The sequence below is a fragment of the Cervus canadensis genome, chromosome 18, assembly GCF_019320065.1.
Source record: "Cervus canadensis isolate Bull #8, Minnesota chromosome 18, ASM1932006v1, whole genome shotgun sequence".
In the NCBI taxonomy this organism is placed as follows: Eukaryota; Metazoa; Chordata; class Mammalia; order Artiodactyla; family Cervidae; genus Cervus; species Cervus canadensis.
In genome coordinates, this window is record NC_057403.1 from 27,524,670 (window position 1) to 27,549,366 (window position 24,697).

General features: G+C 40.5%; 1 protein-coding gene across 6 annotated transcripts in view; it reads left to right on the forward strand.

The window, feature by feature from the left end:
* The first annotated feature begins 7,303 nt into the window (after positions 1-7,303).
* LSM14A (LSM14A mRNA processing body assembly factor) overlaps positions 7,304-24,697 on the forward strand; it is a 53,267-nt gene continuing 35,873 nt past the window's right edge. For 3 of the 6 annotated variants that reach the window (XM_043435237.1, XM_043435241.1, XM_043435239.1), the window contains exon 1: positions 7,309-7,617. In XM_043435237.1, the coding sequence (XP_043291172.1) occupies positions 7,497-7,617 (121 nt within the window). In that variant the 5' untranslated portion in view covers positions 7,309-7,496. Of the gene's footprint in view, positions 7,618-24,697 lie in introns of all 6 variants that reach the window. The other 3 variants (XM_043435240.1, XM_043435242.1, XM_043435238.1) reach the window with 2 other exon arrangements.

Genomic DNA, 24,697 nt, shown 5'->3' on the forward strand with positions numbered 1-24,697 from the left:
AAAGAGATGGGAATTCCAGACCACTTTACCTGCCTCCTGAGAAATCCGAACGCAAGTCAAGAAGCAACAGTTAGAACCTTACATGGAACAACTGACTAGTTCAAAATTTCGAAAGGAGTACAAGGCTGTATATTGTCATCCAGCTGATTTAACTTATATGCAATGTATATCACACGAAATGCCAGGCTGGATAAACCACAAGCTGGAATCAAGATTGCCAGGAGAAATATCAACAGTCTCAGACACGCAGATGATACCACTTTAAAGGCATTAAATGAAGAGGAACTAAAAAAGAGTCTCTTGATGAAGATGAATGAGGAAAGAAAAAATGCTGGCTTAAAACTCAACATTCAAAAAACTAAGATGATAGCATCTGGTGCCATCATTTCATGGCCAATAGAAAAGGAAAAGTAGAAGCAGTGACAGATTTTATTTTCTGGGGCTCCAAAATCACTGTGGGATGGCGACTGCAGCCATGAAATTAAAAGACGCTTGCTCCTTGGAAGGAAAGTTATGATAAACTTACACAGTGTATTAAAAAGCAGAGGCATCATTTTGCCGACAAAGTTTCACATAGTCAAAGCTACAGTTTTTCCAGTAGTCATGTATGAATGTGAGAGTTGGACCATAAAGAAGGCTGAGCACCAAAGAATTGATGCTTTCGAACTGTGGTGCTGGAGAGGACTCTTGAGAGTTCCTTTGACAGCAGAGATCAAATCAGTCAATCCTAAAGGAAATCGACTCTGATTATTCATTGGAAGGACTGATACTGAAACTGAAGCTCCAATACTTTGGCCACCTGATGCAAAGAGCTGACTTATTAGAAAAGACCCTGATGCTGGGAAACATTGAAAGCAAAAGGAGGCGAGGGTGGCAGAGGATGAGATGGTTAGATAGCATCACCAACTCAATGGGCATGAATTTTGAGCATACTCCAGGAGATAGTGAAGAACAGGGAAGCCTGGCATGCTACAGTCCATGGGTTTGCAAAGAATTCAACATGACTTGGCGACTGAACAACAACATATGAGAACCTATTGTGTAGCACAGAGATCTCTACTCAGTGCTCTGTGATGGCCTAAACAGGACGGAAATCCAAAAAAGAGGGGATATACATATACACATAGCTGATTCACTTTGTTGTACAGCAGAAACTAACATACATTGTAAAACAACTGTACTGCAATAAAAATTTTAAAAGGAAAGAAAGGACAGACTTGCGAGGCTGCTGCAAGGAGTGTGTTTAGTGGACAGCTTTCAATCCAAGTCCATGCTCAGAAGTCCATGCTTTTCCTGGGTGGCCGAGGCCAGTGACGGTATAGCAGGAGTCCTAGGGCCTGACAGTTTCTGTCTGATGTGGGACTATTCTTAAGAGTAATCTTTGCTCCAGGATTCCTGTTAGGTTGACTCGAGATTTTGTCAAATCTGCAAATTCTGCTTGCTCCATCCTACTTCCACTCCCATTTTCACAGGCATTACCTCCAATAAACCTCTTTCATTCCTGTCTCAATATCTATTTCTGAGAAGAGCGAACTGACACACACGCTGAATTTAGAACTCCTAAGGTGTGGCTCCTCCAAAGTATGTAAAATGACTGACCCAGGCATTTGTCTTTCTTTTTGCATCATTCAGGAAATGCATTTGACTGCTAATTAAGAGAGACTTAAAATAATGCTGACACAAGTAAGATAGTTGACAGGCCAAGTTGGTAAGGTGGCTCCACGGTGTCAAGAAAGTCTCAGCCTTCTAGGCACTCCTGCCAGTCAGGTGAATGAAACAATCTTGGACCGACTAGACTAGGCAAGTGGCCACTCAATGACCCTAGATGATGCTACATGAAACAGAATTACTTAGTCATGCCTCTTCCAAAAACTGTGAAACATAACAAAAGGTAATTGTTTTAAATTACTGAATCTTAGGGTGGTTTGTTATATAGCAAAAGATAGCCAGAGCACATCTCCTAACTAATAGAGAGGAAAAAATTACCATAAAATCTTATATGTAATACCTTGATACAGTAGCATTTGGAAATTGTTACTTTCTTGCTTTATTTTTACATGCTGCCTGGTTTTTTCTTTTAAAGAAGTCTTCAAAAAAAAAAAAAAGAAGTCTTCATACTCATGTTTGTATCTAGCTTTTTATCTTAAATATTCTCTTATGTATAACTGATTCACTTTACCATATACCTGAAACTAACAGGTTAGTTTTACAAAGCAACCATATGGAATTTTATATATATATATTTATATATATATATTCTCTTATAAGCCTGTGCCCATTTGCCATGTAACTTTAAAGAGTCATAAAATGAGGAGACATACTTTTTATTATGATACAATTCACATACGATAAAATTCACTTTTTCAAGTGTAAAAGTTAGAATTTTCATAATGTAGTGTAACTACCACCACTATCTAATAATTCCAGACATTTTCATCACCCCAAAGAGAAACCATTAGCAGTCACTCCCCATTCCTAGACCCCAGCCATAACCCCCAGCCCCTGGCAACCAATAATCCATTACTCTATTTTATGTCTCTATGGGTTTTCCTACTCTGAACATTTCATATCAATGGAATCATACAGTATGTGGCTTTTGTGTCTAATTTCTTTCATTTAGTGTAACGTTTTTAAGGTTCACCCATGTTGTAGCACGTACCAGTACTTCATTCATTTTATGGCTATAATATCCTATTGAATGGGTACATTTATTTAGTTTATGCGTTTATTAGTTAATAGATATTTAGGTTGTTCCCACTCTATTATAAATAACACTGCTATAAACATCTACGTAAAAGTTTTTTGTGGGATACGTATTTTCACTTTTCATGGTTACATACCCAGGAATGGAACAGTGGCATCATATGGTAACTTTATGGTCAACTTTTTGAGGAACTGTCAAACTTTCCCGAATAGGATGCACTACTTAACAATTTTTCCACAACCTTACTAACACTTGTTCTTGTCCATCTTTATAATTACTAGCCATCCCAGTAGGTAGGAATTGGCATCTCACTGTGGCTTTGATTTGCATTTCCCTAAAGATCAATGATGTTAAGCATCTTTTTCTGTGCTTTTTTTGGCCATTTGTATATCTTCTTTGGAAAAATGTCTATACAAATCCTTTACACATTTCTTTAAATTTACTTTTCATTGAAGTATATTTGATTTACAATGTTGTGCTAATTTCAGCTGTATAGCAAAGTGATACATACATACATATACATTCTTTTTTAATATTGTGTTCCATTATGGTTTACAAATTTTAATCCAGAAATTTGTTTTTCAATTTAATGTGTTATAACTTCTGTTAGTTATAAGCCTTGTTTACATATTCTTTATATATCCTGAATCTCTTATCAGAACTATGATTTGCAAATAGTCTCTCCCATTCTGTGAGTTGTCTCTTCACTTTCTTGATAATGTCCTTTGAAGCACAAAAGTTAATTTTTATGAAATCTAATTTACCTATTTTTCTTTGATTGTTTGAGCTTTTTGTGGCATAGCCAAGAAATCGCTACCTAATCCAGGTCAAGAAGATTTACCCCAATGTTTTCTTCTACGACAGTTGTCTTCAACCTTTTTGGCACCATGGATCAGTTCCTGGAAGACAATTTCCCATAGACCAGGGTGGGTGGAAGAGACGGTTTTGGGACGATTCAAGTGCATTACATTTATTGTGCTCTTATTTCCAATCTAATACTGCCACTGATCTGACAAGATGTAACAGTCCATAACCCAGAGTTTGGGGACCCCTGTTCTAAGAATTTTATAGTTTTAGCTCTTACATTTAGGTCTTTGATTTATTCTCATTTTTATCTATACTGTGGAAGTGATTTTGAATCTTGTTTGTCAAATGGAGATGGAATAAAGAGACTTTCATATCAAACAGGAATGGTTAGATGTGGGAGAGTGACACATACGTTCTGAGAAGCAATGAATTCAGCATGGCCAGAGCCTAAGTAAGGCACACAGAGAATATGTTGGGAGTTGCAATGAATAACCAGGGGCATACCAAAAGACAGTGAGGTGCAGGAACCTTCTTTCTCCCATATTCTCCATTACCCAATCCCCAAGCAAACACAAATATAAGTTAAAAAAAAAAGTGTGCCAGCTAGAAACGTAACTTTGGACAAGCCTCCCATCCTTTTCATCTCCTCTTCCAACCTGACTGCCTCTCCAATGTAGAAATTCTAGACTTTCTATTGTTAAAAACATTCAATGGAGAGGTAGCTTTTTTTTTTTTTCTGTAGGCCAGCAGACATAACTGATGGCTCTTAAGCAGGGGAGCAACATGGGACTTGGGTTTTCAGAAACAAAGGTAGTGAAAGGTGCCACTTTCTCAGCCTTTTTCTAGTACCTAAGTTAGAGATTCACATGCATGATACACTATGGGCTATCACACTGATCAGCTGCACTTATGCACAGTTCCTGGTGCCCTAGGGTGCAGGAAGCCATGAACTGAAAACATAAAATAGAATGAGCAAGATTGGTGATTGACTGGGTGCAGCCAGATAAGGATTCTGATTTTAAGACTGGACACCTGAGTGAGTCCTGGGGCCAGTGTTAAGGACAGAGAGCGTGGATAAAGGCAGGTTTATTTGGGGGAATGGAGTGGATGCATATATTTTTGAACATGTTGAGCTGGAAGTGCCTGAGGGACACCCAAACAACTGTATCTAGTATACGTACTAGTGTGACCCTGGAAGTCAAGAGATCTGCAATGAAGATGTAAATTTGGGAATTAGTTAATATATGAAAAAGGACACCCTCACTCAGGAAGCAGGGAAGATAAGCTAGGTCCCAGGCCTGGAAGCGGGAGGAAATAACAGAAGTAAGAGTTCAGCTCCTTAGCAGGAACCTTGTTCTGAAGCAGGTATTTCATAGTCTTCCTTCGAAGCTCTTGTGAACCAGACCCGACACAGCCATTAGTCTTCTGTACTACTTCCCTCTCTGTTTCCTGCCAGGCTTCTCACCATTTGTTCCCTCAGCTCACCAGACATCCTACCTATGCTCTGCCTTCATCCAACTTCATCCAACTTACAGAAAAGCTGCTCTGTTCTAGGTTCTGATCATATAGTAGTGACCAGAGTAACATTGGGAGAATGCAATGGCAACCCACTCCAGTACTCTTGCCTGGAAAATCCCATGGGCGAAGGAGCTTGGTAGGCTGCAGTCCACGGGGTCGCGAAGAGTCAGACATGACTGAGAGACTTCACTTTGACTTTTCACTTTCCTGCACTGGAGAAGGAAATGGCAACCCACTCCAGTGTTCTTGCCTGGAGAATCCGAGGGACGGGGGAGCCTGGTGGGCTTCCGTCTATGGGGTAGCACAGAGTCGGACACAACTGAAGCGACTTAGCAGCAGCAGCAACAGCGGAATAACATCCCTATCTCAAAATGTTTAGATTCTAGTGAAGGGGACAGAGAGGCCCAACTAAACATACTAGAGGGAGATGGGACTTCCCTGGTGGCTCAGCAGTAGAGAATCCACCTGCAATGCAGGACACATGGTTCCCCTGAAGAATAAAATGGCAACTGACTCCAGTATTCTTGCCTGGGAAATTTCATGGAAAGAGGAGCCTGGTGAGCTATACTCCACAGGGACACAAAAGATCAGACACAACTGAACGACTAAACAATTAGAGGAAGATAAACGCTATGAAGAAAAAGAAAGCAGAGCAAGGGTATGTAGAGTGATTCAGGTGGTATCATGATAAATAGGACAATAAAGACTCATCTGCAGAAGCAACATTTGAGTAGAGATCTGAATGAAGTGGGCAAGTTTGAGGTGAAAAGGGGATGGCTAGAACAGAATGGTGAAGCAAGGAAACAAGGAACTAAATCATGTACGTCTCTATAGGGCAAAGTAAGGAGTCTAGCTAGCTTTCATTCTGTGTGACATGAGCTCACTGGGGAGAGGAGTATTGAGTAGAGGAGGGATACAATCTAACTTCGATCTTAACAAGATCCCTCTGGCTGCTGTGTTGAGAATTATGGGGACAAAAGCAGAGGTAGAAGGGCCTTCTAGGAGGCTGTTTCAATAATTCTGGGTGGTTTGTTGTAGGGCAGAGGTGGAGATGGCGAGAAATGATCAGATTCAGGATACAGTCTACACTTGAAAAGGATAGAATTTTGCAGTCAGAACAGATACAGGTCTGAGTGAGAAGTCCCACTATTATAAGGATGAACAGTTGCGTGGCAAGATTAGGTTTAGAGGGGAAATCTTCAGACACACAAACTTGCCAATTAAACATTCAACTAAAGATGCTGAAGAGGCTGTGGATATCCCCTGACATATAAGTAAAGAAAGGATTTGGCAGCTGTTTAGCCATCAGCCACTGTAGTCACCCCCAACTGTGCACCCTGAGGGAATTCAGAATGGAGAAAAGGTTTACTAACATTAAAGAAATGATTTCAATGAGCCCAGACTCCAACTTCTTCCCATACACAGAAAAGTGTTGAATTCATTAACTTGAGATGTCTGGTTTTTCTTTAAGAGTAATCTTTTGATGTTAAACTACCTGGGTTTGTTGTTGTGCTGTTTTTCAAGAACTCCTACATATCCTGGCTCCTCCCTTACTTCTTCCCAGCAGTCCCTCAGAGCTGAGAGGCTATCTCTAGACTTAAGTCCTCAGCAAACCCTCCCGGAAGAAAGCACAATTCTCACGCTTAGGTTGAGCTTTTTTTTTTTTTTTTTTTTAAGGTTAACAGTGCTATGGCTACAATGAATCCAGAGTTCACAGAACTGAACAAAACTGCAGCCAGTAGGATTCGGTCTGTGAGAAATGGTACTGAAAGCAATGAGAACCATTTGAAAGCTTTGGACAGAATCCCACGTCTGAGCAGCGAAGGGGAGTAGAGGGGAGACTCGCTGCGTGACAGATGCTGTAATGACGGCTCCATGAGGGGCGCAGTTGCTTCCAAAGGAAAAGGACCAGGTCTCAGAGGTGCTCACCAAGAGCTTCGAGGCACGTTGGAACTTTCCAGCTAGAGGGATCCGCTTTTGCAATGACACCGGACTCAGGACGGGTTTCAAAGGGTCTGGAAATGGCGTAGGCCACAGCGGAGGTCAAGAGGACCGCGCGCGGCGCCACGCCAGCCCACAGTATCCTTACATTCCGAGGCTCCTGGCCTCTCCCTGGATCTCCTCTCAGGCCTCGGGGAACGACAGCGACACACCAGGCCAGCCACACTGCTAGGACTTCCAAGGCCGCGAAGGAGCCCTGAGCCACCGGCGGCCAGACGAGTCTCGCGAGAGCTCGGCCTCCCCGTCCAGCATGCCCCGCGCCGCCGCCGCTGCCGCCGCCGCCGCCGCCGCGCCGCGGCTTGAGGGCGGGAGGCTGGGGGAGGGTAGCGGAGCCGGCGCCGCCGCCATGTTGGGTCTGAGGCGGCTGCTGTAGGCGCCGACGGAGCAAGTGGGCGAGCGGAGCGGCCACAGCGGCGTGGGATCTGCCTCTCTGCGAGCGGCCGGGAGCGGCGGCGGCGGCGGCGCCATGAGCGGGGGCACCCCTTACATCGGCAGCAAGATCAGCCTTATCTCCAAGGCGGAGATCCGCTACGAGGGCATCCTCTACACTATCGACACCGAGAACTCTACCGTAGCTCTCGCCAAAGGTATGTCGGGGCGGGCCTCGGGGTGGGAAGGCGGGCCGAGCGCTCGGGGCTGCGCCGAGCTCTCGGCTCGCGACCTCCTCGTTCCCTCCCTGCTCCCTCCCCGCTCCACCGTCCTCCTTGGGGGGCCGCTCCCTTCCCTCGGTCCCGGCCCCGGCGTCGCGGGCCGGGCCGGGCCGCGGCCTCCCCGGGGCTCCCAGGCTTCCGCCTTCAATCCGGGGACTAAGGACCGTGGCCGGGGCGGGCGGGGCAGCCCTGAAGTCCGAGAACGGGCCGAAGAACACAGAGATACGCGTCTTCCAACTCCTAAATTCGGTGGTTCTGTCTTCTTAAGCACCAAACAAAGCCTGAGTATTCAAAGAATTTTTCCGCCCAGCCTGAGTTTAAAGCTCTGATTTGCTGATTTTCCAGCACCCATTTTCTCGCGTTTTTAATTTCAATTCGTTGCATATTCCTCAGTTGAACTTTAAGTAATGTGCCCAAACTTTGGGTTTCCCCTGCGACGCAGACGGCCTCGAAATGCCATTGGTACCTGGAGCAGATCACATCCCACTTGTTTCCTGTGTGGTATTTACCTGTTAAACCGGAATCCTTCTCCAAACCTGTTGTGCAACCATGTCTTTTCAAATGTTCGCTGCTCTCCTTTCGGCCTTGTTTTTGGAAATCCGGTGGGAAGAAGGGTGCCAGCTTTTTCCGGGTCCCTTGTTCCCAGGGTAGATCTAAGTGGCCAGTGGGAGCTGACCGACCCCCGTGGAGGCTCTCTGGGGTCGGAGAGGAAGGTGTCCACCCCAAAGTACGTACCATCGCCCAGTCTTGGGGGTTTTGTTTCCGTTCACAAGTCTGGGTTTTTGTTCCGCCAGGAAACCAGGAAGAAAATAAACTTTAGCTCCTGATCTTAAAAGAAACCTCACAAGTTTTGGGAACATGTAGGAGAGGGAAGCAAGATAACTAAGGTCATTTTCGCAGCACATCCGGGAGAGTTATAGAAAGAATAGCATGGTAAGGAGAAAAGTCCGGCGATAGGAAGAAAATTTTCTAAATCTGTTTTTAAGAACAAGATTAGTCTTTGACCGATAGGAGAGTCATTTCGCGGTATCACGCAAATATTTAAAGATACTTTTTGGATTCCCTGGTACATCCTTTTTTAAAACACTCTTGTTGGGACAAATTTTCTATCTAGGTAGGGAGTCTTAAAATTATTTTCTCTAAATTTTCTTTCCTCTCCTCTCCCACCTGTCCCCCCTCGCCCCGCGTGCGTATTTAGCTGTATAGTTTTAATTTTTATGGTTTTGTGGAATTGTGAAAAGGGCCCTCTGAAGTTTTTGATGAGAGCCACATACAAGCTGAAAACAGTATTTCTCATTAAAGTGGTTTAATAGTTTTTTTTGTTTTTTTTTTTTAAAGCATTGTTTGGCCCAATCTGGCTTTTAAGGTTTCTTGCCAGGTTAGTGACTTATCAGTGAGTTGGCTGTGGTACCTTACTCTAACCCTTACAAAGAAAAGAACCTATGCATTTTTAAGATTTTTTTTGTATTCATTAGTCTTTTTTAAAAAAAAAAAAAACCTGTAAATACTTTCTTTTATGCAAGAACCTAAGAACATCTATATAGCAATGAAAAGTTTTTTTTTTTAATCATTGATTTAATTTATGTCTGTTCTTATTATGGCTTTGATGTGTAATCCCATGTACGTAATATATTCTTTTTTTCTAAAGAAATTTGAGTTGTTGAATGTATAACAGAGGTTTGGGAATTGTGTTTGCAAAAATTGGAGTTACCAAATGTGGATATTATTCTGCTTAGCAGTTTCTAATCTAAAACTGCTTTGTAACTGTCCAGTAAACAACCAGGTACTTATTTCAGATTTCAGAATTAGAAGTGGGAAGTTTGGTGTTAAGATTTTAGAATTTACGTGATTTGTTAAGTAATTTGATAACCGAAATTCCACCTTTTTCAAAATTTGGATGAAGAGTGACAGTCTAACGGATGAAACCAAAAGTTTATTCATGGATTTTAGAATACAGTGTGTTTAGAATACAGTATGTATTTGCATTTAGAGATCCTTGCTAACTCTTTTTAAACTATGAATTGAGTTATTTCTTTAACATTCTTAGAATTCTATTTAGGACGTTAATCCTTTTCCCCTTTAGAGAGAGGTTTTTTTTCCCCCCTCAGTGTGAAATATAACCACACATGTTGTAAAGATACATGGATAAAAATGAAATATTTTTAAACAAAGGTCCTTGTAACTGCCACCCAGGGAAAGACAGGCTTTGCCAACATCCCACAAGCCTCCCACCCCTGCATCTTCCCGTCAACAACTGCTGCCTTCTTAAGCTAGATAGAAATGTTATTCTGACATTGATTGTTTTATCACTTAAGTTACATCTCTGAATGATAAGAGTTTGTCCCTGTTTAAACTTTATATAAATGTAATCATGTTGCATATATTTATTTTGGCTTTTATTGTGACATAGTATTCCATCATGCATATAACTTGTTTATCTGTTTCTCCTGTTACTTTGGATATTCTGAAGCTATTCAAATTGTTTAGTTTTTAGCAATTATGAACAATACCTTTGTGTTTGAGTTTACTGATACATGTTTATGTAATTTTCTTTATGCTATGTACTTTGAATTGCAAGATCGTGGGGAGTATGTCTTTATTATATGATGAAAAACTTTTCCAAATTAATTGTTTACTAATTTTTATTTCAGTCATTAGTAAAGTATATGAGAGTTATAGTTCCACATCTCTCACCAACAGTAATACTTGTAACTACCACTTTTATCAGGTATTTTAGTTCTATCCAATCAGGTATTTTAGTTAGTATCAGGTATTTTAGTTCTATCCAATCTTACCACTTTTATCAGGTATTTTAGTTCTATCCAATCAGGTATTTTAGTTAGTATCAGGTATTTTAGTTCTATCCAATCTGGTGGGTATGTATTTGTACCTGGTTTTAATCTTCCTGATTACTAGTGAGGTAAACACCTTTTCATATCTTGGTCATTTGGATTTCATCTTTCATGAAATGCCTTTGAAATCTTTTGCCCGTTTTCCTGTTGAGATGCATGTTGTTGTTTTTCTTGAGTTCAGTATTCAGAATATGAATCTTTTACTGGATGTATCTGTTGCAAGTATCTTTTCCCATTTAATAGTTTCTTTTGGTGAATAGAAGTTATTCCTTTTATTGTAAATATGTTACCACTGTTTTCCATTGTGACTAGTGTTTCTTGTCCTTTTTTTTTTTTTTTAAGGCACTTTTCCCTACCCCAGGGTCAGGGACTGACTTTGATTATCTTTTCAAAACTTTTCTATTTTGCCTTTTCACATTTAAGCCTATAATGCCCCTGTAATTGATTTTGTGTATGTTGTGAGGTATTTAAATCTTTAAATTTGGTAAGGAAGTCACTTGGCTTATATGGTCCAGATTATAATTTAGGTTCTTTACTTGGATATTACTTACAATTTAAATCCATCTGAAACTATAAAATAACTCGATATTTTGGGCTAGCTCTCTTTGATGTAGTATATAATTATGATGACCATATGGCCTGTTTTGCCCTGGTGGAAAGTCCTTGTTTGTGCCTGTTATTTTGGCTAAATTGTTAAAACATCCTTTTTCTCTCTTGAAATTCTTGCAGTTTGGATAATAAATTGTATGGTACCACTGTATGTAATCAAAAGCCCAGTGCCAGAGGTACTGCCAGATAGGTGTTTTCTTTTATTTCTGCTAGAGATTTCACAGACTAGTTTTAGTTCTGTGAAAGTGAAATTGAGATAAGTTTGATGAACTTTGATACATTGGAATCTTCTAAATCAATATCAGGAAGTTTTAAGGGCAAGTAAGGGAAAATTTAATGTCAGTATAAGTATTTTAATAGATAATCTGGATTGTTGTTTTTTTCTTGAGGTCTTTATCAGAGGTCTGAGTTTTTTTTTCTTCTAGTACTGATTATGACCTACACGTAATCATCTTTGTTTATTTGCATGTGTTTATTGTCTCCACCTTCCAACCCCACATAGAGTCTGAGCCCCTGGGATTAACAGATATTTATTAAATGAATGAATAAATGAAAGTTATTTAGCATTTTAGTTTATTAATCTTATAGAAGTCTCTTGGGGATATCTCCAAATTCCATGTTTTCAGTTTTATCTCTTTAAAATTAAAATACATAAAGTATGTTCCCTCCACCAACAGTAAGAAATTTTGGAGAATGGAAATATAAGAGAATAAAATCTTTTTTCTTTTGGCTGTGCTGGGTCTTTCTGTGCACGGGCTTTCTCCAGGTACTGCGAACAGTACTACATGGGCTTCTCATTGCAGTGGCTTCTCTTGTTGCAGGGCACAAGCTCGAGGTGCATGGGCTTCAGTAGTTGCAGCTCACAGGCTCCAGAGCACACGCTCAGTAATTGTGGCATATGGGCTTGGTTGCTCTGTGACATGTGGAATCTTCCCAAACCAGGCAGATTCTTATCCACTGTACCACCAGAGAAGTCCAGGATAAAATCTTAAGACATGCATGATATAAATGACATTATTGGGGAGACAGTTTTTCACCTTATGGCTCAAGCTCAATTATAATTTTCATTTAATTAAAGGAAGAATCAGTTCAGATTGTTTGAGGGAACTGCAAGTGATGATGTGCATCAGTAGGCTGTAGGATGCTTCCAATTGTACATGCACTTGTATTTGTGAATATGACACCCAAACACATAATAGATCCTGGATACCAAGAGATTCCCCACAGAATGGAAGCTTTGTAAAGGCATGGGTTTTGTCTCATTCATTGCTCTGTCCTCAGCAGCTGGAATAGTGCCAGGCTCAGAGCAGACCCTTGATAAATATTTGAATAAATGAAAGGATACTTACAGCTTTTGAAGGTTTCTCATTGTGGAAATCTCAAAGTTGGAGGAAACTCACATACCTTTATAAGCATTATATATGTGGATTTTTAAAGTATTTAAGTAAAATAGACTCAGTTCAGTTCAGTCACTCAGTCGTGACTCTGCGACCCTATGGACTGCAGCATGCCAGTTCCCTATCCATCACCATCTCCTGGAGCTTGCTCAAACTAATGTCCATTGAGTTGGTGATGCCATCCAACCCATCTCATCCTCTGTTGTCCCCTTCTCCTGCCTTCAATCTTTCCCAGCGTCAGGGTCTTTTCCAATGAGTCAGTTCTTCAGGTGGCCAAAATAGACTAAATAGACTAACGTGAGTAAAATTCATATCTAACATGCCTTTAGCTAACTGTACCTGGTTAATAAACCCTTAAAATGAAAATCATGTTGCCATTGAATTAGGAAAAGAGACTTTGTGAGGAAGAATAATTTTATAAGCCAGCCGCTTTTAAAACAAACAGTTTGTTCTTAGAGAATGAAGTGATTGGTGGAGGAATATAAAAGTGGGTAAGTTGGTAATGGTTTATATTTCCCATTGGCATAGCTTACTCACCTCTTGATTGTTAATTATCCACATAGTCATAAACTCCAGAGAGAGTGGGAGAGCTTGTACTGGATGAAATGCCTGTGAAGTGCTTTATTGATTTCTTGCCTTCTCTCTGATTTGGGGATCTGAATCTAGCAATTCACAAAATCACTACTTGGGAACAGCAAAGATCTAGGGAAATTTAATGCTGCAGTTTCTTTTGGTTGCCCTGTTTAGTGAGATTGCCAGAACTTGGAGCCTTGGAAACAGTTTGTTGTTGTTGCATAGTCCACAGAAATTCTTGGTAATTCTGAGAGTCTCAGGTCAGGTGCCAGAAACTAACTGTACATTTTCCAGTAGAGTAAGAAAAGCCATGGCTTTCTTTTTCTTTCTTTCTTTTTTTAAAAATATTTATTTTTTTTTATTTGGCTGCACCAGGATCTTCAGTCTTCTTTGCAGTCTGCAGGGTTTTTAATTGTGGCATGTGGGATCTAGTACCCTAACCAGGGGTCAAACCCAGCCTCCCTGCATTGGGCACTCAGGGAAGCCACTGGACCATCAGTGATGTCCCAAGACATGACTGTCTGAATTGGAAGTAAAGAAAACAACTTAAAGCCTGAAGAAAATAATAGTAGAAGAAAAGAAATAGTGAGAGTAAAGAGATCTTACCCGTGTGACATAGCAAGAGTTTTGTATTTAACTCAGTGCCAAAGTAGTAATAGCAGTAACTGTAGATGGTTTAACTTGAATTTATTACTCCATGAAAGAAGGTGCTCTCTATAGGAGCAATTTACATTTTATTTTCTCTGTGATACTTTAAAGTAGTACTTCAGTTAGCCATTTTAAAAACTGGATATCAGTGAAGTAAAATTTTTAATGGATCAAGTGTGAGTTAGGCTGTGAAGTATTTTACTCACAAAGATTTATTCTAGTGTTGTGGAGTGTTTGTTTTTGGAAGCAAATGTGACCTAAAAGGCCAGTTGGAAAACTTAGTAGTGACCTTGGACAAGTAATTTAATCTCAGCTTTAACTTTATATTTTAAGGTAAGGATAATGACGTGCATTCTCAGAATTAAATGAGATAATACCAGAAGTGAACTAGTTTGTTACAGTGCTTAATAGAGTAGCTTTCTCATTGTTATTTCCAACCACTATCTCCATCTTTGTCTAGGTAACCCATCTTCATCAGTCATTCAGATCTGCTGTAGCCTACAGTCTGTTGAACTTACTACCTTTCATTGACCTACACTCTCCTTATAGCTTTACCACCTGTTTTAATTCCATGAGGAGTTGTTACAGTCAGAACAGAGCTTATACTGTCAACCCTCTCCCCCCCCCCACCCCCCACACTTTCTTGTACAAACTTCACAGCCCTGATGATATCAGCACAGACATGCTGGCCAGTTTGACTGTACATTTATGTTCACTAAGCCCAGAAGTCGTGGTTACTTCCCATATATTATATATATTATATATTCTTAGTCCATTCATTCCGGTTTTGTACATGACCATTCCATTCCTTGTTTTCCTCAGACTTCTATCATCTCTTCCCTCATTTTCACTTTCAGCCTGTGAACCTTGCTGCTTATTTATTTGAGGAGAGAATAGTAAACAGAAGAGAGTTTTGCTCAACTCATCCCACATGTACCCAGTAACCTGCATCTGTCCCAAACCTCTCCTTTTCTCTGTTTAGATAAACTGTTCTCTCCTAAGGCCACCCATGCATTTGTGCAGTAGGTTTCATCCCCTCTTGATGATTCAAGGACATTGCTCCAACAGCCTCTCCTGCATATTCAGTTTCTCCTTCTCTACCAGACCCTTCAGTCTACTCACAGATATGCCGTTATTTCACCCACCTTAAAAACAGCAGCAGCAGCAATAACAAAAACAGTGCTATTCTTAATGCAGTTACTCTTTTCTATCTACTGCCCCATCTCTCTCCTTCCATTTACACCGAAACTCCTTGAAGAAGTTGTCTGTATCAAGGTTGCCAAAGATTTCCATGTTGCCAAATTCAGTGGCTGGTTCTTAGCCTCAGTCTACTTGACTGATCAGCAATATACTGCACAATCGATCTCTCTTGCTTCTAACCATTTTTTCACTTGGTGTCATCCTAGTTTTCTCTTAGACCTCACTGTCTCCTTTGTGATTCTTCAACTCCTAATCCTCCCATTGTTGGAGGATGCCAGGGCTTAGTTCACATCTTCACTCTCTTATTCTTCCTCTTTTTTCTTTTGTGTTGTTTACAGATTATTTCCTTGTTTTATCATGTGCACTCTTCTCTTGATTTCGTTCTGAATTTCATGACTTCAGATGCTGTCTGTAGATTATTATCTCCATCCTGCACCTCTCCTGCAGACTCCTGGTTTGTGTATCCATTGGCTTCCTTAATATTTCCACCTGGAAGGATGTCTACTAGGCACCTCCCATTCAGTATGTCCCAAACCTATTTTTTCATCTAGTCCTTTCCTTCTAATTGAATGACAGCTTATTCTTTTAGTTGGTTAAGATAAAAAAATCTTTGCGTCATCCTTAAATTTCTCTCACAGTACATGTTTCTGATCTTGTCAACTAATTCCAGGATATATGCAGAATTTTACTTCTTAACCACCTCTGCTACTTTACTACTTTGCATTATCTCTATCCAGTCTATTCAGAGACATGCAGGGGTTCCTGTTTCTTGTTTACCACGTTGACTTCTTAGTTGGTTCTTTTCCCCTCAGTTTTGCATAAGTGCATCTTTGTCATTAAAAAAAAGGGGGGATGTATGGGTGGCGAATTTTCTTAGTGAACCTGTGTTTTTCTTGATTGCTTGATTGGCTATTATTATGAATTCAGATTGTTTTTTCATATGGACATTTTAAATTATTGGATTATTGTATTCTAACATTCTGGTGTTGCTGATGCCAATTTGATTCTCATTTTTCTCTCTGGATGTTCTTAGAGTTTAGAAATGTTGCCACACTGGCGTGTATTTTTCCTGAGTGGTTTCAGTGGGCCTTGTAAATCTGAAGACTCAACTTTCTTTAACCTAGTAAATTTGCTCTCTTTGTCTAACTCTCAGATTAGTTTCTCTTTCACTCCTGTGTTTTTTGTTTTATTTTTTAACTACTATTGGATGAAGTTATTTTTAATTAATTTCCTTTTTAAAATATTTTTATATCTCTGTCTGTTGGTTATATCTTCTGGAGATTAAAATACAAAACCAACCATAAGGAAGAATACCCAACAAAGCAGCTTAGAGGGTTGAGGCTAAATTTAGACTGCAAATTGGACATGCTTTTCCTTTTTCTTCCTGTTTATACGTCTTAACTAAAACTACATGAGAAGGCATTTTTTAAAACACGTAAACCCATAAAAGACAAAGTAGATTTGGAGAGGGGACAGCAGCAACAAAATTTTGAAGGGTGAAAAAAAAGTTTTTGTCTTTTGAGTTTAAATATCTTCTTAGCAGAATTTAGCTGCAGACTAAGGAGGCAGTGGGTAAAGCCAAGAAGTAAACCTGATTTGCACCCAAACTAAAAGTCTTAGGAATTGGCAGCATCATATGCAATGAAAACAAGGACTATAGTAATTGGGTGAAGATAGAGGTTAGAACTGGAAGATTAACTTGAAATTTGTTTCAACAGTGGTCAGTTTTCCAAAGCCCCTTTGGCATTTCCCACATCTGGATAGCTTCTTCTCTCTGATCCTGGAACTCTGGTGAGGGTAAACGAGATTCTGGAGAAACCTCAGTACATTTAGGAGCAGAGGTACCTACCACGCCAAAGACAGCATGGAGCACAGGGGGCATAAGGGAAGCTTGCACGTGCCTGGAGCTTACTATATCCAATCAGGAGAATTGCCGAGCACCTTTTATGACTACATGTTAGACCCTGTGCTATGTGCTAGGAAATCAAAGAGCCACAGAGACAAGGTTCTTGAGGACTCAGCAGCTAAGGTAGGGCCTGACAGATAGTCACAGTTAGCCACAGGAAGAGGATGTCTAGGAAGAAGTGTCCAATCCTAGGTCACGGGGAGTTTTGCAGTCTGTCAGAAAAGTGAACACGCAAAGTCCCAGACTCTTGTCCTGACCAGCCACAACACTATGCAATTTGCTTAAAGGTTGGACCACGCTAGTTATCATTTAGGTCTTCAGGTCAGCCAAGTTCCTTCAGATTTGGGCCCTTGACTGGAATGTTCTTCCCTTACTCCTTAGATGGCTATTGAAGAACTGGACAAAGCAACAGATTGAGAACAAAGTCACAAAGGAAAGAGAGCCAAAGCTCTGGAAGGCTCAAGTCCCAATGAAAATGTGTCAAATAACACTCAAGCCCTCCCTCCCCTTTTATTTTTCTTCCCCTGCTCCATTTATCTTAGTTTATTCAGTTTGTCATTTGAATAGCACGCTAACAAGTCTGAGTTTTTCTTGGTTGGTTGTAAAGTAAAAGTGAAAGTTGCTCAGGCGTGTCTAACTCTTTGCAACCCCATGGACTATACAGTCCATGGAATTCTCCAGATCAGAATACTGGAGTGGGTAGCTGTTCCCTCCTCCACGGGATCTTCCCAACCCAGGGATCAAACCCATGTCTCCTGCATTGCAGGCGGATTCTTTACCAACTGAGCTATCAGGTGGTTGTAAGGAGCCCTGGAAAGTTTTTAGCCAATAAAGTGATTTGTCAGAGTCCAGCTGTAGGATCTTTATGCTGACAGCATTGTGCAAAAATTGTGAGTGAGGGACAATTTGAGCTGACAATATTGAATGACGGTACCTATAATGATTCCTAGCCACCAAAATTAGGAAAGGAGCAAGAGGGAATCAGCTTTATCCTTCTAGATGCTACTTGAGTAGCCTCACCCCTTCAAAGCCTTCCCCAATTACCCTAGTCAGAAACCGTATATTGCATCTTCTGTGTTTGCAGTTTATCTTCTGTTTTCTTTTTGTGCTTAGCAAACTTTTCTTATTTTTTGCTATAGACTATTTTTCAGCATCTTTCCCCCCTTGTGTCCTTTGTACTTAACAAATTAACTGTTGATAACATGAAGGATTATTATTTCTGAAAAGTCTCCTTCGTCAGAAAATGTGTGGTTGAACTTGACATTTTATTATTTTTTTTTTTTGAACTTGACATTTTATAGAAAAGGACACTATGATAAATGAAGACGGTATTGAGGATATTTTATTCTCTCAGATTAGTAATAGTATTAATAATAAGTAAGTTAATATGTAATAATAAGTATTAATAATTCAGTTCAGTCACTCAGTCATGTCTGACTCTTTGCAACCCCATGAACTGCAGCACACCAGGCCTCCCTGTCCACCACCAACTCCCAGAGTTCACCCAAACCCATGTCCATCGAGCTGGTGATGCATACTTTTGCTTTATAGAACTGTTTCAGCATCTCTCCTGTTTGCCATTTCAAAAAAGTCCTAATTTTTGTGTTTTGCATTACCACTGCTGTTGTTTTGCATCACCATCTGAATTATCAAAGTGCCTTTTGGTTTAAGTATTCTCTCTTCATGGCACTCTTTCTGAATTCTTAGTCTAGTCATTATTTCCTTGTACTCAGTCTGAAGTGCTAATGGTTGAACAAAGAAAGATATGTCTTGAGTAAATCTGCACATATTAATAATCCACTGGGAGGAAGCAAGTGAAGTTGCAAGGTCTCAAATCTATAATCATGGAAGGTGACATTGGGCTGAAAGAAATGTAGAAGTCTTTCTTCCCCCAAAACTGAGGAAGAGGGGAGAAAATGAGTGAAGATATGAAATGTATTAATGAAAAGGATGAGATCATTTGGAGTCTTTTTAGTCAAAGAGGAGTTTACTTTCACTTTTAGAATTAAGTGATAAGGAGTTGGTTTTAAGAATATGTTTGAAAAGGTGAGAGGAAAGTTATCTGGACCATGAACTCTGTTATCTTAGAGTCACCAGTGACTAGCATGTGACAGCGCTGAAGAGATTGAGAATACTACAGAGAGGTCAATAGTCAAGTCTGTTGGGGAGGACAGGTCTGAAGTACGTACAAGAAGGGATTACAGAGACCAGAGACAGATGATTTTATTTAGTGCAGTATTAGTCCCTAACAGAAAGTAGTGTGGATAACGGTGAAGAATGGACCAAAGCAGAGAGTACAAGGTGTGCAAAAAGTGGAGGCTTGCAGCTACAAGCTGTGACATGATTCAGAGAGCAGCCCTGTGGGATCTTATATTTTAAATCTCCTCACCCAAATAAAAAAAAATCCGGAGCCTATTTACCACTATCCTGCTCTCAGGGTCTGTGCGTACTGTGTTGTAGAAGAGATAGTTTAATAAATGAAGATCTTTTAATATTTAATTAAACCTTGTGTTAAACCCTTATATAACAGCTTATTCCAGATATGTAGTGTATCAAATAGTTTCAGCAAGAGTTTGTATAGCATACTGGATATGCACTAAGAACTGTACTTAAAGATAAATGTAAGGAAAATAAAAATACCAAGTGGAGCTTTTTGTTTGTTTGTTTTTAGATTTACTTTTTTTTAGCTGTGATGGGTCTTTGTTGTTACACACAGACTTTCTCTAGTTGCAATGAGCAGAGGCTACTTTCTTGTGGAGCGTGAACTCTGGGCCCATGGGCTTAGTTGCTCCATGGCATGTGGGATATTCCCAGATCAGGGATTGAACCGATGTCCCTTGCATTGTAAGGCAGATTCATAACCACTGGACCACCAGGGAAGCCCCCAAATGTAGCTTTTCAGCACTTCCCCCCAACCCCCATTTGATGCTTATATGCTGGATTTTTTTTTTTAATCCATGTGCTGTGCTTTCTGTTTTCCCATCCTATTGATGTCCAGCTGTTACTTCTTTTTGCTGTAAATAGTCATTTTCCCATTTTATTCTAAGTAGGTTTATTGTGTAGTTTAATTCAATTCCTTTGGTATTAAACAGTGCTCAGTAATTTTGGAAATAGCTTACTTAATAGCTTTTTCCACTGTGAAATTTATTCAAGAAATATTCAAATGTCAGCACTATTCAGGGCACTGTGTTAGCTACTTGTGTTAATTGCAGGGATACAAATCTTCGTCCTGAAGATCTTTCGGTTTTAAAAGAGGTCACTAGATACAGAGGTAGAAGGCTGAATGATTTTTAAAGGAAGAATATGTCAGCAGCACCTGGGAGTATTGCTGGGGGTTGTGTGGTAGCTGGTGTCATGTCACTTTGCCTGTCCGACTCTTTGCGACCCCATGGACTGTACCCCGCTGGGCTCCTCTGTCCATGGGGATTCTCCAGGCAAGAATACTGGAGTGGGTTGCCATGCCCTCCTCCCAACCCAGGGATCTAACCAGGTCTCCTGCATTGCGGACGGATTCTTTACCCTCTGAGCCATGAGGGAAGCCCACCTGTGGCCAGGCCACAGTGCCCAGATATTTGGTCAGATATTCTGGATGTTTCTGAAGGCTTTTTTTTTTTTAAACCAGATTAATATTTAAATTATTGTACTTTAAGTAAAGCATATTTGCTTCCCCATGATGTGGGATGTGGGTGGGCCTCATCCAGTCAGGTTGAAGGTCCTAATAGAACAAAGACTGACCTCCTCTGAGCCAGAAGGAAAGAATTCTACCAGCAAACCACCTTTGGACTCAAACTGCAACTCTTCTCCAGGTCTCCAGCCTGCTGGCCTACTCTGCACATTTTGGATTTTCACATGAGCCAATTTCTTAAGTCTTGTGTCTATATATGTGCATTCTGTTGGTTCTGTTTCTCTGCAGAACTATGATGAATATAAGTAGTATCTAAGCTTGAAATTTAGGATAGGTCACGTGTGGGGAGGAGCTTTGGTGGAGGACAGAAAACTTGGTCTGTGTATGGAAATAATGAGCTTGGTTTGAACTTGTGTTTGGATGAGTGATTGGGGCCAGGTCTTACAATTGATACTTGAGAGGAATTTTAATTTTAAGACTACTTCATAAATGTTATTATGGATTTCCATTTGAACTTAGTTTCCCAACTTACTTTTGGACATTTCTTGAATAATCAACCTTTTGTTTATTGCTGTCACAGTTTAGTATCCAGGAGACTTGTTTCTCTTGTTTATCAATCAGTATCAGAGCCTAACTTAAAATTTTTAGTTTGTGTCCAAAAGTTGAGGCTTTTGGAAAATATTAATGTCATTTTGATGGTGCCAACTACATTTCATTTCAGTTCAGTCATGTCCGACTCTTTGCGACCCCATGAACTACAGCACACCAGGCGCCCGATCCATCGCCAACTCCTGGAGTCTACCCAAACCCGTGTCCATTGTGTCGGTGATGCCATCCAACCATCTCATCCTCTGTTGTCCCCTTCTCCTCCTGCCCTCAATCTTTCCCAGTATCAGGGTCTTTTCAAATGAGTCAACTCTCTGCATCAGGTGGCCAAAGTATTGGAGTTTCAGCTTCAACATCAGTCCCAGTGAACTTCAGTGAACACCCAGGACTAATCTCCTTTAGGATGGACTGGTTGGATCTCCTTGCAGTCCAAGGGACTCTCAGGAGTCTTCTCCAACACCACAGTTCAAAAGCATCAATTCTTTGGTGCTCAGCTTTCTTTATAGTCCAACTCTCACATCCATACATGACTACTGGAAAAACCATAGCCTTGACTAAACGGACCTTGGTTGGCAAAGAGATGTCTCTGCTTTTTAATATGCTGTCTAGGTGGGTCATAACTTTCCTTCCAAGGAGCAAGCGTCTTTTAATTTCATGGCTGCAATCACCATCCGCAGTGATTTTGGAGCCCAGAAAAATAAAGTCAGCCACTGTTTCCCCATCTATTTGCCATGAAGTGATGGGACTGGATGTCATGATCTTAGTTTTCTGAATGTTGAGCTTTAAGCCAACTTTTTCACTCTCTTCTTTCACTTTCATCAAGAAGCTCTTTAGTTCTTCTTCACTTTCTGCCATAAGGGTGGTGTCCTCTGCATATCTGAGGTTATTGATATTTCTCCCGGCAATCTTGATTCCAGCTGTGCTTCCTCCAGCCCAGCGTTTCTCATGATGTACTCTACATATAATTTAAATAAGCAGGATGACAATATACAGTCTTGACATACCCCTTTTCCTATTTGGAACCAGTCTGCTGTTCCATGTCCAGTTATAACTGTTGCTTCCTGACGTGTATACAGGTTTCTCAAGAGGCAGGTCAACTATGGATATATTTATCATATTTAAACTTAACAAAGCTTTGGTATTTTATAATGGAGATACTGTATTGGGAATTTGGTCACTATAGCTCTTCCCTCTTGTTGTGTACTTTGACTATATGTGTGGGTATTAAGGGTCTTCCCCTGGTGGCTAAGTGGTAAAAAAAACCCGCCTACTAATGCAGGAGAAGTGAGTTCTATCCTTGTGACAGGAAGATCCCCTGGAAAAGGAAAATGGCATCCCATTCCAGTATTCTTGCCTAGGAAATCCCGTAGACAGAGGAGCCTGGCAGGCTGCAGTCCATAGGGACACGATTCAGTGACTGAGTATGCATGCATGTGGGTATTAATACACTGTGAACCAAGTTTGACATTAGTGTATGTTTGAATTTGCCTTGATCTAGAGATAGAGATATTTTAGAAAAATGATTTTGCCAGAACTTTGACCCTATTTCTTTTTTTATTAAAAAAAATACAGTATCATGGGATGCGTTTCTATTAATAAATCTTTGCTATTTATAGCCAGAAGTGGGGAATTTATTATATTCTTTTAAGACTAATGCAGGAAAAAAATACTTTCCCTACTTCCCACTCTTTTGAACGTTAGCCTAAAATGTGAACTTTTCTATTTTGGGAAATAAGAAAAACTAGAATACTTACTAAAGCAATGTAACAACGTGAAGTTAAGAAGATAGAGGACAACTTCTCCTAGTTTCAGCATTGTATTCCAACTATTACTGTCATTTTGTGTATTCTCTTACTGCTGTATTTGTAGGGGTGTGTGTGTGTGTTTCATTTTTGTTTTTAGCCTCACCTCAAGGCATGTGGGACCTTAGTTCCTCAACCTGGGAGACCAGGAATGGCATCTACACCCCTGCAGTGGAAGTGCAGGGCTGCCAGGGAAGTCAGTGTGAGTGTTGAAGTAAAAATCATGTAACATAAAATTAACCATTATAAAATGTAGGATTTAATCTAGTCACAGTGTTGTGTAACCATCAGTTCAGTTCAGTCGTTCAGTTGTGTCCGACTCTTTGAGACCCAGTGGACTGCAGCACACCAGGCCTCCCTGTCCATCGCCAACTCCCAGAGTTTACTCAAACACAAGTCCATTGAGTCAGTGATACCATCCAGCCATCTCATCCTCTGTTGTCCCCTTCTCCTCCTGCCTTCAGTCTTTCCCAGCATCAGGGTCATTTCCAGAAAATAAGTCAGCTCTTCTCATCAGGTGGCCAAAGTATTGGAGCTTCAACATCAGTTCTTCCAATGAATATTTAGGGCCGATTTCCTTTAAGATTGATTGGTTTGATCTCCTTGCTGTCCAAGGGACTCTCAGGAGTCTTCTCCAACACCACAGTTCAAAAGCATCAATTCTTTGACGCTCAGCTTTCTTTATGGTTCAACTCTCACATCCATACATGACTACTGAAAAAATAATAGCTTTGACTAGATGGACCTTTGTTGGCAAAGTAATGTCTCTGCTTTTTAATATGCTGACTAGGTTGATCATAGCTTTTCTTCCAAGGAACAAGCATCTTTTAATTTCATGTCTGTAGTCACCGTTTCCAGTGATTTTGGAACCCAAGAAAATAAAGCCTGTCACTGTTTCCCCATCTATTTGCCATGAAGTGATGGGACCAGATTCCATGATCTTTGTATTTTGAATATTGAGTTTTAAGCCAGCTTTTTCACTCTCCTCTTTCACTTTCATTAAGTTTCTTTAGTTCCTCTTAACTTTCTGCTGTAAGGATGGTGTAATCTGTATATCTGAGGTTGTTGATATTTTTCCCTGCAGTCTTGATTCCAGCTTGTGCTTCATCCAGTCCAGCTTCTTATCAAGTACTCTGCATATAAGTTAAATAAACAAGGTGACAGTATACAGCCTTGACACACTCCTTTCCTAATTTGGAACCAGTCCATTGTTTCATGTCCAGTTTAACTGTTGCTTCTTGACCTGCATGCAGATTTCTCAGGAGGCAGGTTAGGTGGTCTGGTGTTCCCATCTCTTTCAGAATTTTCCAGTTTGTGGTGATCCACACAGTCAAGGCTTTGGCATAGTCAATTAAGCAGAAATAGATATTTTTCTGGAATTCTCTTGTTTTTTCTATGATTCAACGGATGTTGGCAATTTGATCTCTGCTCCTCTGCCTTTTCTAAATCCAGCTAGAACATCTGAAAGTTCACGGTTCATGTACTGTTGAAGCCTGACTTGGAGAATTTTGAGCATTACTTTGCCAACATGTGAGATGACTGCAATTATACTGTAGTTTGAGCACTGTTTGACATTGCCCTTCTTTGGGATTGGAATGAAAACTGACCTTTTCCAGTCCTGTGGCCACTGCTGAGTTTTCCAAATTCGCGGGGATATTGAGTGCAGCGCTTTCACAGCACCATCTTTTAGGATTTGAAGTAGCTCAGCTGGAATTCCATCACTCCCACTAGCTTTGTTCGTAGTGATGCTTCCTAAGGCCCGCTTGACTTCGCATTCCAGGATGTCTGGCTCTAGGTGA